At 41.4% G+C, this 13,852-nt stretch overlaps 1 protein-coding gene across 5 annotated transcripts in view; it reads left to right on the top strand.

Moving 5' to 3' along the window:
• Positions 1-11,377, top strand: part of arid4b (AT-rich interaction domain 4B) — a 184,004-nt gene extending 172,627 nt beyond the window's left edge. For all 5 annotated transcript variants that reach the window (XM_034185013.1, XM_034185011.1, XM_034185012.1 and 2 more), the window contains 2 exons: positions 8,271-8,417; positions 10,964-11,377. In XM_034185013.1, coding sequence (XP_034040904.1) covers positions 8,271-8,417; positions 10,964-11,118 — 302 coding nt within the window. In that variant the 3' untranslated portion in view covers positions 11,119-11,377. The remainder of the gene's footprint in view (positions 1-8,270; positions 8,418-10,963) is intronic.
• Positions 11,378-13,852: the final 2,475 nt, after the last annotated feature.

Below are 13,852 nucleotides of genomic sequence, written 5' to 3'. Positions count from 1 at the left end.
CTGGCTAATATTTTAACTTCCTTGTCCTCAAACGTGTGGTTACTGTCTTTAAGGTGGAGATGAACCGCAGACTGAGGTCCACTGGCGCCCTCTCTGCGGTGCTGGTATAGCCTTTTGTGTAAAGGTTGCTTCGTTTCACCTATGTAGTGTTCGTTACAGTTTTCCTGACATCTGATAGAATACACTACATTGCTCTGTTTGTAACTAGGGATCATGTCCTTAGGGTGAACTAATTTCTGTCTCAAGGTGTTAACTGGTTTAAAGTAAACTGGGATTTTGTGCTGTCTGAAGATCCTCTGTAATTTTTTCCCCTACTCCTGCTAAATAAGGGAGAGACACTCCTCTTCTTCTTGTCTCCGTCTCCTGTCTGTCTGGTCTCTTTGTTCTCTGGGACTTCTGCACTTTGTCCAGGGACCATCGTGGGTACCCACATACTGTGAGGGCTTTCCGGACACGTTGTTGTTCTTTAGCCCTTCCCTCTGCAGTTGTGGGCACCTGTAGGGCTCTGTGTTGAAGCGTCCTGATCACCCAGAGCTTGTGTTCAAGGGGGTGGTTTGAGCCAAAGAGCAGATATTGGTCAGTGTGAGTTGGTTTTCTGTAAACCCCTGTCTGGAGCTGTCTGTTCTCTCCAATCGTAACATCACAGTCCAAGAAGGCTAAATGGTTGTTTCTGGCATCCTCACGTGTGAACTTGATATTGGCGTCCACCGAGTTGATGTGTTCTGTAAAGTCCTCAACTTGCTGTTGCTTGATTTTAACCCATGTGTCATCAACATATCTGAACCAGTGACTGGGAGAGATGCCTGTGAAAGACGTCAAGGGTGTCTTCTCCACTCGCTCCATGTACAGATTGACCACAATGGGGGATACCGGAGACCCCATCGCACAACCATGAATCTGTCTGTAGTAATTCCCCCTAAACAGGAAATACGTGGTGTTGAGGCAGATCTCCAAGAGTTGGCAGATGTGGTCTGGTGTGAATTTGGTCCTTTCAAGTAGAGACACATCCTCCAGCAGTCTCTGCCTCACAGCTGAGACGGCCTCAGCAGTGGGGATGCAGGTGAACAACGATGTCACATCAAATGACACCATAGTTTCATCTGCCTCCAGCTGTAGGTCCTTGATCTTGTTCACAAAATCTTGTGTGTTCTCCACATGGTGGTCTGAGTTACCCACTAGAGGAGCCAAAATCCACTTGAGGTACTTGGCCAAATTGTACGTGATGGAATCTGTGCTACATACAATAGGCCGGCAGTCCATAGATGCACGGAGTGGCGTCCCCAGGGTACAGTCTGTAGTATGTCTGCCTGTCGATGAGTCCCTCTTTCTCCAGGTTTTGGAGGTAGCTAATGATTTTCTTCTTATAGCCGCTCGTGGGGTCTCTCTTCAGACGTTCGTATGTGTTGGAGTCACTGAGCAAGTTGTTGATCTTGGCCTCGTAGTCCGATGTGTTCAGGACCACCGTGCATCTGCCTTTATCCGCTGACAAGATAAGGATGCTTTGGTCCTTTTGCAGTGCTGACAAAGCTTTCCGTTCTTCTCCTGTGATGTTGGACGGAGGAGGCTAAGCACTGTTCAGCACTGCTGTGACTCTTAGTCGGAGGTCCCCAGCTTCTGACTCTGACATAACAGTTTGCATAACAGTTTGTCAGAGTCAGAAGCTGGGGACCTCCGACTAAAGCCTCGGTCCCACCGAGTGAAGAAGGAGTGAAGAAGGAGCCACGCACCCTGTTTTTTTTGTTTCATGAGCTATCGTGGCATTATAGTGGCTCAGAGTGGCTCTTAGAGGCATTATCTTCAGTTAACGAGGCTCCTCTCTGAGCGTGGCGCTAATTTCAAGATGTTCAAAATTTAGCAACAACAGCGTGGCGCAGTTTGTGTTTGAGTTACTGCGACGGCTTAGAGGCATTTGCGTGGTGCTTACGAGTCTGCAAAAAGTCCATTATCCGTGTGCCTGGCACCTTCGCAGAACCTGAGAGGCTATTTTTGGAGCGGCTCCTCCTCTTGCGCACACAATTGCACCTTCTCTGTGCGCTGGACTCTATATATTTTGTAGTGGATTAATCATTTTCTGCCAAACCTTGGATGGTGAAAACACCTCTAATCACTTCTGGCATCACAGAGGACTGTTTCATCTGGACACTTTTTTCCTCTCTTTCCTGCTCCATGTGGGATTTATTTTGAGCAGCTTAAGGTAATTATTTTTAATGTTTTTTATAGCTTGATAAAACAGTTCCTTGCTATAAAAGTATGTCTGTATGTTGATGTCTGTTGTGTGTAAAAGTATGTTGATTTAATATCTTGTTAATGGATCACTGTGTGCGCACTGAGGCCGGACCCGAGAGGCTATTTTTGGAGCGGGTCTCCTCTTTGCGCACCAATTCCACCTGCTCTGTGCGCTGGACTCTATATAAAATAATTATTTTGTAGCGGATTAATCATTTTCTGTCAAACCTTGGATGCCGAAAATACCTGTAATCACTTCTGGAATTAATGTATCACATGAGCTCCGCTGTGTGTGCGCACTGACGCACTGAGGCAGTAGTGACTCCTCATCACGCTTCAAACAAGCATTTAGGCAGAACGCCAGCTCACAAAAGAGTGATATTTCAGTTAATATTGGATGAGCACAAAGTTAAAATTTGGGTGACTGCGTGAAAGTGGATGTGTGTTTAAAGCCATGGAAGATAATAACTCCAGTGGAGCAGCTAAGAGCTGTGTGGCAGCACAGGTGGAGAGCGTGCAAAAGAGCGATTTTGAAGACATAACACAAAGTTAAAAGTTGTATCATGGTGACTTGTAAGCTGTGGAAGAAATAAAAAAATATATATATTGAAAATGATCCACAGGTGTATATAATAAAACGACCACCTCATTCTGTACGCAGAATGGCACCGCGCGCAAAAGAGCGCTTTTGCAGAACTAAACAGACGAACACAAAGTCAAAAGTGGAATCATGTTGTAAAAATGATTGTGCTTAAAGCCAGCAAGCCATGGATGGAACGGAAGCCAGAAAGAGCAGAGAGGCGGCTGTCCATGAAAGAACAACAGCAGCGCGTGCGCAAAAGAGCGATTTTGCAGAAATAAATGGACAAACATAAAGTTTTGTGTGTTTAAAGCCGCAAAAAAAAAAAAAGCCAGAGAGCCGCGGAGCCAGCCAGGAGCACAGAGGCGGCTCTCCAGGAACCCGTGGTTCGGGTCTAGCTGGTCTGGTGCATTACAGGTGGACTGCAGCCTGGCGCACAGCGCACAACTGCGGAACTGTGATGGAGTGTCTATTTTTTGACTGTGTTAAAAAAAAAAAAAAAAGAAGGGACATCTTTAAATGCTGCTGTGAATCTGTGAATTGAAAACCCACACTTTGAAGGGACCAGGTGTGGGAGGGCTGGAGGTTTGGACCAAACTCATGCCTAAACGTGTGCCAACATGGTGTTATCATGGCGCTATCATGGCGCTATCTTGGCACTATGTGGCTTAGTGTGGCTGATGCGAGCCATTCGAGGCTGTAATGACAGGTCGGTCGTGGCTCACTAGAGGCTGCTACGCGGCACATGCGGGGTACAGAGAGGCACATAGTGGCACCTTCATAGTGGATACGTGTTAAGATGAAAACGTGGGTCATTCTTCAAATAATCACCCCACACCCATGCGTGGCTCCTTCTTCAGCCTTCATTATTCGGTGGGACCGAGGCTTTAGAGTCACAGCAGTGCTGAACAGTGCTAAGCCTCCTCCGTCCACAATAGAAAAACTCCCTTTTAACAGAAAGAAACCTCCAGCAGAACCAGGCTCAGGGAGGGGCAGTCTTCTGCTGGTACTGGTTGGGGCTGAGGGAATATAAAGCTAACCAAATCTAAATGCATTTAAAACAATCACAGTCGAAACCTTTATCACTATGAAAACAGATAAGTGTGTATAAAGCTAACTGAATCTGAAAGTAACTGAAAAACAGGTAACTGAACATAAATTAATGCAAAGATATGCAAATTGTTAAATGAATATAAAGCTAGCAATCTAAAATGTACTTAAAATCACACTGTCTGAATCTAAAAATTTATTTATCACTATGAACATAATTTCATGCAAAGCAATAGCTAAATGGATATAAAGCTAACAAAGTAAAATTGTAAAATTGACGTAAAATAACTATCTGAATCTAAAAATGTATTTATTACTATGAAAACAGTTAAGTGTATATAAAGCTAACTGAAAAATAGCTAACTGAACATAAATTCATGCAAAGCTATGTGACTAGCTAAATGAATATAAAGCTAGCAATCTAAAATTTACTTAAAATAACACTATATGAATCTAAAAATGTATTTATCACTATGAAAACAGTTAAATGTATATAAAGCTAACTGAAAAACAGCTAACTGAACATATAAATTCATGCAAAGCTATGCAAAGAGAGAGTTAGAGAAGTAGAAAAAAAAAATCATACTTACTTACTTACTTACTTATACTTACTTAAGGAGGAAACAAAAATAACCCATTTTTAAATGTTTCACCATTTTAAATAAGATCTAATGGAGAATAATTACATACAACCTCTCAGTTGGACAACGACTTGATGAATTTTTGTAATTTTACCCCTGTACACAACCACAAAATAGATTAAATTAAATAATCCAGCTTGTCCAGTCAACTTTCATCTTTGATTCAAGGGTTTAATTAAACTATTGTTTTAACCAAATGGCACTCACAGCTTTTTTACTCGTATACATAGTCCCTCCATCTTCAGAGGCCATAATCAACATTTCCAAGTCACTGAGTATTTTTTGGACTTCCTTTACAGCAATCATTAAGAAATATTTGTTTCCTACTGTTCATATTCATTGAGGTTGTAGAATTGCAAAATGTTTTAATTTTTGGTTTTCACAAGATTTTAAATTGTTTTTCTCTTGATGATTGTTTTTGTCCGGGTTCAAATCCCACCCCTGCCACATTTCTCCATGTAATGCGGAGTGGAGTTGCGTCAGGAAGGGCATCCGGCGCAAAACCTGTGCCAATTCAACATGCAGATCCACCTTGGATTTGCTGTGGCGACCCCGAGTGCAAACAAGGGAGCAGCCGAAGGGACACTGTTGTGCTGTAGTCTTTATTAGTATTAATTCTGTAAAGCACTTTGATTCCTGAGAAAGTGCAATATAAAAGTTATTATAATGTTATTATTAAGTACAAATGGTATGGTACTGTATAGTAAAGCCGTCTGGAGTAGGTAGTTCTCAAAAACTGAGAGTCCATGCAAGAAGGAGACGAGCTTCCAAGATACACGACAACTCTGGAGGAGTTGTAGGCTTCTATGGCCGTGAATGTAGCAACTGTGTATAGTGTAACATCTGTCACATCACCAGTCAGCTTCATGGTGGAGTGAAACAGAAGGATTTTTATACAAGAAAACAGATCAGATCTATGTTTGAGACTCTCGTGTGCCTTCTGGTAAACTAAAGCTGAAATTTTAACATCTTTTCAAGAAAATCCATGTGTCACTCCAGCATAAAGCTTTATAACTGGTGATGCAACAGCCAAAAGTTAAACTATACACAGCTTTTCCAAACACAGCTAATGCTACCTTTACACATATGCAGGACGTGTTACGAATGCCATTTTTCTGTCATTCATGGCACATTCCTGACATTCTTAACGTGACGCATCTGAATAGGTTTCTTAACGGTGCATGTCGGTGCGTGATAATTGTGGAGCATGTTTTTGGCTTTCAAAAAATCTTCCACGAATGTCACGCACCACCTTCGTTTCGCCTCATGTCGTGGAGTTTGCAGCTGAGCGTGTTGATCCGTCTTGATCAGTGGTGATCCTTAATAGAGCGTGACAGTGTTCGTAGTGGTTTCTGTGATGGTTCTTAAAGCCCAAATTGTCACGCGTTGTTACAGATTGACACGGAAACTGTCAAGTTTTGACACGAATTGTAACAGGGTGTCACATTTCACTGCGCGCCACTATGAATCACTTCTCTCACGTTCGCACAATTAAACCCTGCTGCACCACATTCAGTTTCATTGGTGCGATATGCCGAAGAAGGACATTGAGGCCAAGTCGGCTAAAAGTCTGGTTCCAATGCTCCTCAGCGCGCTCCTGCAGGTGTTCCAACCTGCTGTTGTACCTGATTTTCAGGAGAATGAGTCTGAGCTAGAGGAGAGCCGCGTGCAACCAGACTTCTGGCTCTCTTAGTCTCCTCCTCCTCCTTTCTGCGCAACTCAGCAGCTGACGGTAGTGTGAATATTGAGGGGGGGGGGGGGGGGGGTGTGGAGACAATTCGCTTGATTCACAACTTGACAGAACGTAACGATGCGCTGTTACGTGTGATAGCACGCAACAGCGTGGAACATTATTATTGACCTGCATAATGGTTTCTGACAATTCACCAGCGATATGTGCCATTAATTGTAAAGCGTGGTAACAGGTTGCAACAGTTCCTGAGGACACCTGACGCCTCTGCCCCAAATCATCACATTTATAATCAGCGGCCAAGAATGTATACTTTGTGGCATTCGTGACTTGTCATAGTTATGTGTAAATGCAGCATAATATGGTTATCTATTGCTACTAGGGGTGTCACGGTACACAAAAGTCATAGCTCGGTTCGTATTTGTGTTTGGACGCCACGATTCGGTACAGGTTTGGTCCAGGAGCTTTAATCTGAGCAGCACTGAGCTGCTGTCAGACACTTCAGCACTGCGAGACAGAGTGTAAATGTCTTTTTTTTTTCATTAAACCTTTATGATTTACAGCTCTTGTCATTAATGTTAGGTGTTAAGTGTTTTGTTTTGTCTTGTCATGCGTCAATAGTTTGTCCATTTTAAGTTTATTTTACTTTTGTGCAAATGGCGGCATCTGATAAAACGTCACTGAACAGATTTGAAATCACTTTACACAGTGTTGTTATTCTGTAGCTGTCTCATCTGTGAAATTTCACGCTAATTCATTTAAAACGTCATTTTATAAGTTGGTGACATTTCTCAAATGCACACTGATATCATCCAGGGACAGCGATTCAACACAAACGTGTATCAGTACACTTTCACTTTTAGGTTCATGTTTCAGAAGAAAAAGGTAAATTAACCAGTTCCATTTATGGTCCCAAAGTTTCTGATTAAAATAATCCATTCACTCACTTTAACTGCCTGGTTCGCTGTTTCCTATTTTTGCCTCTGAAACACAGACAGCAGACTTGGGGGTCTGATCACGCCTCCTGCAGAGAGCATGGAACTAGAGTGACACACAGTCTGTGGAAATGAGATGAAATGTCAGTGACTTACAGAAATGAATAAGCACATCTCTGTAATCATACTGTGCAGAGTCGTACCGTGTATTCTGCATGCAGTTCTGTGAACCAAACCGTTGCGTGTGTGCCGTACGGTTCAATACAAATACATGTATTGTGACACCTCTAATTGTTACTGTGTTTAGATTCTGCTGTGTTCTTGTAAAGCACTTGGAATTGCTGTAATATACATGTCCACTCAAAGGTTTGGACACACTTTACCATTAAATAAAAAGGGAAAGTGTGTCCAAACTTTTGATTGGTTGTGTATAATATATGTGCTACACACATAAAACTGCTTTGCCAAAGAATAAAGATGTCGAGAGGCTTAGTGATGAAACACAACTAAATAAGATGTCCAGCACTTTCAGTTAAACTTCTTCTGTCCTTGCTTGCACCTAAGGATAAGCCCACAGGATACAACCTCAGCCATGGATATGCTGATACGCCCATGAGCAAGGATATACCCACAGCTAAGGATACGCCGGTAGAAAGGATTTGCTCATTCATCTGAACCACAGGATGTGCCCGTATACCATGAGCCAAAGATATTTATCTGTAGACAGTAGTACACACACAGCCAATGATATGCCACCAGCCAAGGATATATGTTCGTAGTCAGGGGGACGCCTGCAGTTAAGGATACATGTCCATAATCAAGGTTGTGCCAGCAGCCAAAGAAACACCTGTATATAAGGACACACCTGCAGCCAAGTGTCTTCTTATTTCTGGCTTAAATTATTTTTGCTAGAGTGCGTGTCACTGGGTGAACTGACCCTTTAGTTGTGAAGTATGTATGTATGTATGTATGTATGACTTCTATGTATTGGATATGTATGGACTGTATGTATGTAGTTGGATTCTATTTTCATCAGAATTTAATGAACAGAACTTAATTTGTGTTAATGCATCATTTCTTCAAAAATGAAAAAAAGTATTTGTGTCTATGCCTTAGTGATCTTACGCCTTCTTTTGTGCTCCATTTAGCTGATCTGGAGAAAATGACTAGTCTGGAGAGGATCTCATTTTTGCAAGAGAAGCTGCAGGACATCCGGAACCACTACCTCTCCCTCAAGTCCGAGGTCGCCTCCATCGACAGGCGGCGAAAGCGCATGAAGAAGAAGGAAAGGGAAAGTGAGTAAACTGTGACGACGGCAGCACCGACTACATCAATCAATCAATCAATCAATTTTATTTATATAGCGCCAAATCACAACAAACAGTTGCCCCAAGGCGCTTTATATTGTAAGGCAAGGCCATACAATAATTACATAAAACCCCAACGGTCAAAACGACCCCCTGTGAGCAAGCACTTGGCTACAGTGAGAAGGAAAAACTCCCTTTTAACAGGAAGAAACCTCCAGCAGAACCACGCTCAGGGAGGGGCAGTCTTCTGCTGGGACTGGTTGGGGCTGAGGGAGAGAACCAGGAAAAACACATGCTGTGGAGGGGAGCAGAGATCAATCACTAATGATTAAATGCAGAGTGGTGCATACAGAGCAAAAAGAGAAAGAAACACTCAGTGCATCATGGGAACCCCCCAGCAGTCTAAGTCTATAGCAGCATAACTAAGGGATGGTTCAGGGTCACCTGATCCAGCCCTAACTATAAGCTTTAGCAAAAAGGAAAGTTTTAAGCCTAATCTTAAAAGTAGAGAGGGTGTCTGTCTCCCTGATCCGAATTGGGAGCTGGTTCCACAGGAGAGGAGCCTGAAGCTGAAGGCTCTGCCTCCCATTCTACTCTTACAAACCCTAGGAACTACAAGTAAGCCTGCAGTCTGAGAGCGAAGTGCTCTGTTGGGGTGATACGAGGTCGCTAAGATAAGATGGGACCTGATTATTCAAAACCTTATAAGTAAGAAGAAGAATTTTAAATTCTATTCTAGAATGAACAGGAAGCCAATGAAGAGAGGCCAATATGGATGAGATATGCTCTCTCCTTCTAGTCCCCGTTAGTACTCTAGCTGCAGCATTTTGAATTAACTGAAGGCTTTTCAGGGAACTTTTAGGACAACCTGATAATAATGAATACAATAGTCCAGCCTAGAGGAAATAATGCATGAATTAGTTTTTCAGGCATCACTCTGAGACAAGACCTTTCTAATTTTAGAGATATTGCGTAAATGCAAAAAAGCAGTCCTACATATTTGTTTAATATGCGCTTTGAATGACATATCATGATCAAAAATGACTCCAAGATTTCTCACAGTATTACTAGAGGTCAGGGTAATGCCATCCAGAGTAAGGATCTGGTTAGACACCATGTTTCTAAGATTTGTGGGGCCAAGTACAATAACTTCAGTTTTATCTGAGTTTAAAAGCAGGAAATTAGAGGTCATCCATGTCTTTATGTCTGTAAGACAATCCTGCAGTTTAGCTAATTGGTGTGTGTCCTCTGGCTTCATGGATAGATAAAGCTGGGTATCATCTGCATAACAATGAAAATTTAAGCAATACCGTCTAATATATTGCCTAAGGGAAGCATGTATAAGTGAATAAAATTGGTCCTAGCACAGAACCTTGTGGAACTCCATAATTAACCTTAGTCTGTGAAGAAGATTGCTCCATTTACATGAACAATTTGTAATCTTATTAGATAAATATGATTCAAACCACCGCAGCGCAGTGCCTTTAATACCTATGGCATGCTCTAATCTCTGTAATAAAATTTATGGTCAACAGTATCAAAAGCCACTGAGGTCTAACAGAACAAGCACAGAGATGAGTCCACTGTCTGAGGCCATAAGAAGATCATTTGTAACCTGCACTAATGCGGTTTCTGTACGATGATAATCTAAAACCTGACTGAAACTCTTCAATAGACCATTCCTCTGCAGATGATCAGGTTTAGCTGGTTTACAACTACCTTTCAAGAATTTTTGAGAGAAAAGGAAGGTTGGAGATTGGCCTATAATTAGCTAAGATAGCTGGGTCAAGTGATGGCTTTTTAAGTAATGGTTTAATTACTGCCACCTTAAAAGCCTGTGGTACATAGCCAGCTAATAAAGATAGATTGATCATATTTAAGATCGAAGCATTAAATAATGGTAGGGCTTCCTTGAGCAGCCTGGTAGGAATGGGGTCTAATAGACATGTTGATGGTTTGGATGAAGTAACTAATGAAAATAACTCAGACAGAACAATCTGAGAGAAAGAGTCTAACCAAATACCGGCATCACTGAAAGCAGCCAAAGATAACGATACGTCTTTGGGATGGTTATGAGTAATTTTTTCTCTAATAGTTAAAATTTTGTTAGCAAAGAAAGTCATGAAGTCATTACTAGTTAAAGTTAATGGAATACTCAGCTCAATAGAGCTCTGACTCTTTGTCAGCCTGGCTACAGTGCTGAAAAGAAACCTGGGGTTGTTCTTATTTTCTTCAATTAGTGATGAGTAGTAAGATGTCCTAGCTTTACGGAGGGCTTTTTTTTATAGAGCAACAGACTCTTTTTCCAGGCTAAGTGAAGATCTTCTAAATTAGTGAGATGCCATTTCCTCTCCAACTTACGGGTTATCTGCTTTAAGCTACGAGTTTGTGAGTTATACCACGGAGTCAGGCACTTCTGATTTAAAGCTCTCTTTTTCAGAGGAGCTACAGCGTCCAAAGTTGTCTTCAATGAGGCAACTTCTGTATATCAATCACAACTGATTGTAACCACTCTCCACTTTCCTGTCATGCAGGTACGGCAGCCGCTTGCTCTTCATCGTCCTCTTCATCCTCACCGTCCTCCAGCTCGCTGACGGCAGCGGTCATGCTGACACTGGCTGACCCACCCGTGTCTTCATCCTCATCGTCCTCTTCTCAAAACTCGGGGGTTTCTGTGGAGTGCAGGTGACAGGACATGACAGTGAGGAGCCACCGCACTAAGCACTTAACCAGCATCCTTGGGTCACCGCCCCCATTTCTTTCCTGTGGGATGGACAAGTCAACCTACATACTGTAACTACTGGGGCACAAATACCAGACCAGAGACAAAAAAAAGAAAAAGAAACAAGCACTATTTTCTATTGACAACTGTTTTCCTTGGCAAGCTACTGGCACTTAAGTGCACTTTTATGAAGATTGTGTCGGGGGATGAAATTTGTCAACAACAAAGAATCTGCAAAATTTCTTTTTGCGCTCTCTTTAATTGACCGTTTATGTTAATTGTTTTTGCAAGCAATAATGGTTTCCATTTGATAAAGCTCTACTGGTTGCAGGCAATTTCCAGTGAAGTACCCTTTGTGCTCTGTCCTCATACATCAACATTTTAAAGTGGAGGAACTCAGAGGAACACTGCCCCTTTGGCATTAAGGGTGGACTAAATGTACTGTTGCCACGTTTCTCTGTCCAGCCCCATTACAACGGCCTTCATGTGCTAACAAGCCTCAAGTGGTTGGCAGTGACAGTTGCAGGGACACAGTCGTGTACATGGTCGCGTTAGGTCACAGGCGGGTTTCAGGTGGTCACAGGTCCACTGACGGCAACAGTGGGTGATAATGGAATGATACTGTAGTGCCTTTTTTGTCTTTTCCATGAGGCACTTTGATGAAGGACAGTGCTTTTTTCCTGATCCTCTCTCAAATCAGAGGCATGGAAAGAATAATACGTCCTCTACAAAAGACTAATGTATGAATAATCAGGTGGTGAAGAAGAGTTGTGTCTAACAGTGGTATTTTTAAAAAAATCATGATCATTAAGAAATAAAAGAGAAAGTGAGACTGCTCTGCTGGAAAACCTGTAATCTGCTACTGAAAACTCAACCAGCTGGAGTCTAACTGCTAGTTATGGCGGAATAAAATGCTCACTGATGAAAGTGACGAATGCAGTGGTTATATTTCTTCAGTTTGTCGAGCCTTTTAAATGCCCGTCTGTTTTTTTATATATATATATATATATATATATTTTACCAATCACAATCCCTCAAATCATATAGTCTTCAGTGACGGTTTGACGATGCACATCTGAAAACCAGATGGACTTGAAGACAGCTGTGTGAGGTATTGGTGGCACATACTGTCTACTGCAGAACCGAAGCCGAGTCCCACGTTTCACATAACATGAAGTTAAGTCCAAGTTGTATTTGTCAAATAAAGCCAAGCATAGTTTCCAGTTTCAGTGCAGAGACGGCTGGCATGCGATCGGTCTTAACACGCCAGCTGTTTCAACACCATGTGTGTTTTTAAAGAGACTTCCTCTCATATTCAACTTTACCAAAAATGTTTGACTCTGTTTCATGTACTACGACTAGAATTTAAGGTAAAGGTATTGTAAATGTGCATTTATATCATAAAGTGACGTGTATACATTTCTGAAGTCATCTCCAGTGTTTCCTTTGTACAAAAACTCCCAGCTGTATAATAACCTGAACTTATGTTTAGTTTGGCACTTGTATGTAATTGTAAGCTTTTGTTATACATTTGTATATTGAGAAGTGTTTTGAGTCAAGCTATTTAATATCTTGCACTGTTAATAACATGTACTTTTCTGTACAGACAGGTTTACGGTTTTAACTGTAGTATGAGTGTAAATACTGAGGGTCAAAGCATGTTCTTTGTCCTTATTATTCTTCTCTTGTAGGAACAGATTTGTTCTTTAACATTTATGTTTTGCCTCTCATTATTTTAGTAAGGTCCCCCCCCCCCATTTTGTTAATTTCATCTTTTGGTTTAGTTTGTATTCTCTCTTGTTTTTCTATACCTTGTACTTGTAAGAGAAGAATGATGGTTTAGGATATAGCTGAATATTTTTCCACCTGTACTTGGTGTGAAGCTAAAGCTGTATGGATAATGGTTTGAGGAGAAAGTAAATGAGCTAAATAAAAAAGGCTTATAAGAATTTATTAGGCTCATCTGATGATGGTCAATGTGTAATTTATTGTAAAAATATACACAAAGCCTCTGTTTGAAATAAATGCCATAGTTTGTGAAGTACCCAGTGTGCCTGATGCGTCTCAATGACTGTTAATGAAGTGAGCAAAGTCAAAATGTGCCTCACGTAAAGTCCGCTGGGGGTTGATCCAGTCAATCTGTTTTTTGTGGCTCTATGACACGAAGCCTTTTTGAAGCATTGATGTTTCCAGGCCAGTGTGTTCAAATCAGGTTCATGCTCAAAGATCAGTAGTTTGTCGGGGCACCTGCTTAATTTTATTAATTTTTTTCAGTTTTTTCATTCATTGATTCTTTGATCATTCATTAATTCTTTGAATGATTGCCGTATACACGCATACAGTGACACTGACATTCCCCTTGACAAGGAGTCTAAAATAATAATATTCCTATTAAAGGTGAATATATTCCCAAAATCTTTTTAACCCTCTATTACTAATTTTGAGCTGTCTCTTCTAAAATTTATTTATTCACGTTTTTAAGAAAATTGTCCCAATTGCCATTTATCTTTAAGACAACCAGATGTCTCTGGATATCTTCAGAGGATCCTTGAGTACTGCTGGAATGATTTTCTGCCAAGTGAGCGCTTACTCGGGCCTCAGAGGAGCAGTAACATATTGTCAGGGAACACCAGCTATGACATTTGGATTCAAACCAGTGACCTACGGCTACAACTGGTTGTCTTTCCTTTAAGGTCTCTTT

Source organism: Thalassophryne amazonica, chromosome 13 (assembly GCF_902500255.1).
Source record: "Thalassophryne amazonica chromosome 13, fThaAma1.1, whole genome shotgun sequence".
NCBI lineage: Eukaryota > Metazoa > Chordata > Actinopteri > Batrachoidiformes > Batrachoididae > Thalassophryne > Thalassophryne amazonica.
The sequence above is the reverse complement of the archived record's forward strand: the minus strand, read 5'-3'. Positions and strand labels throughout refer to the sequence as shown.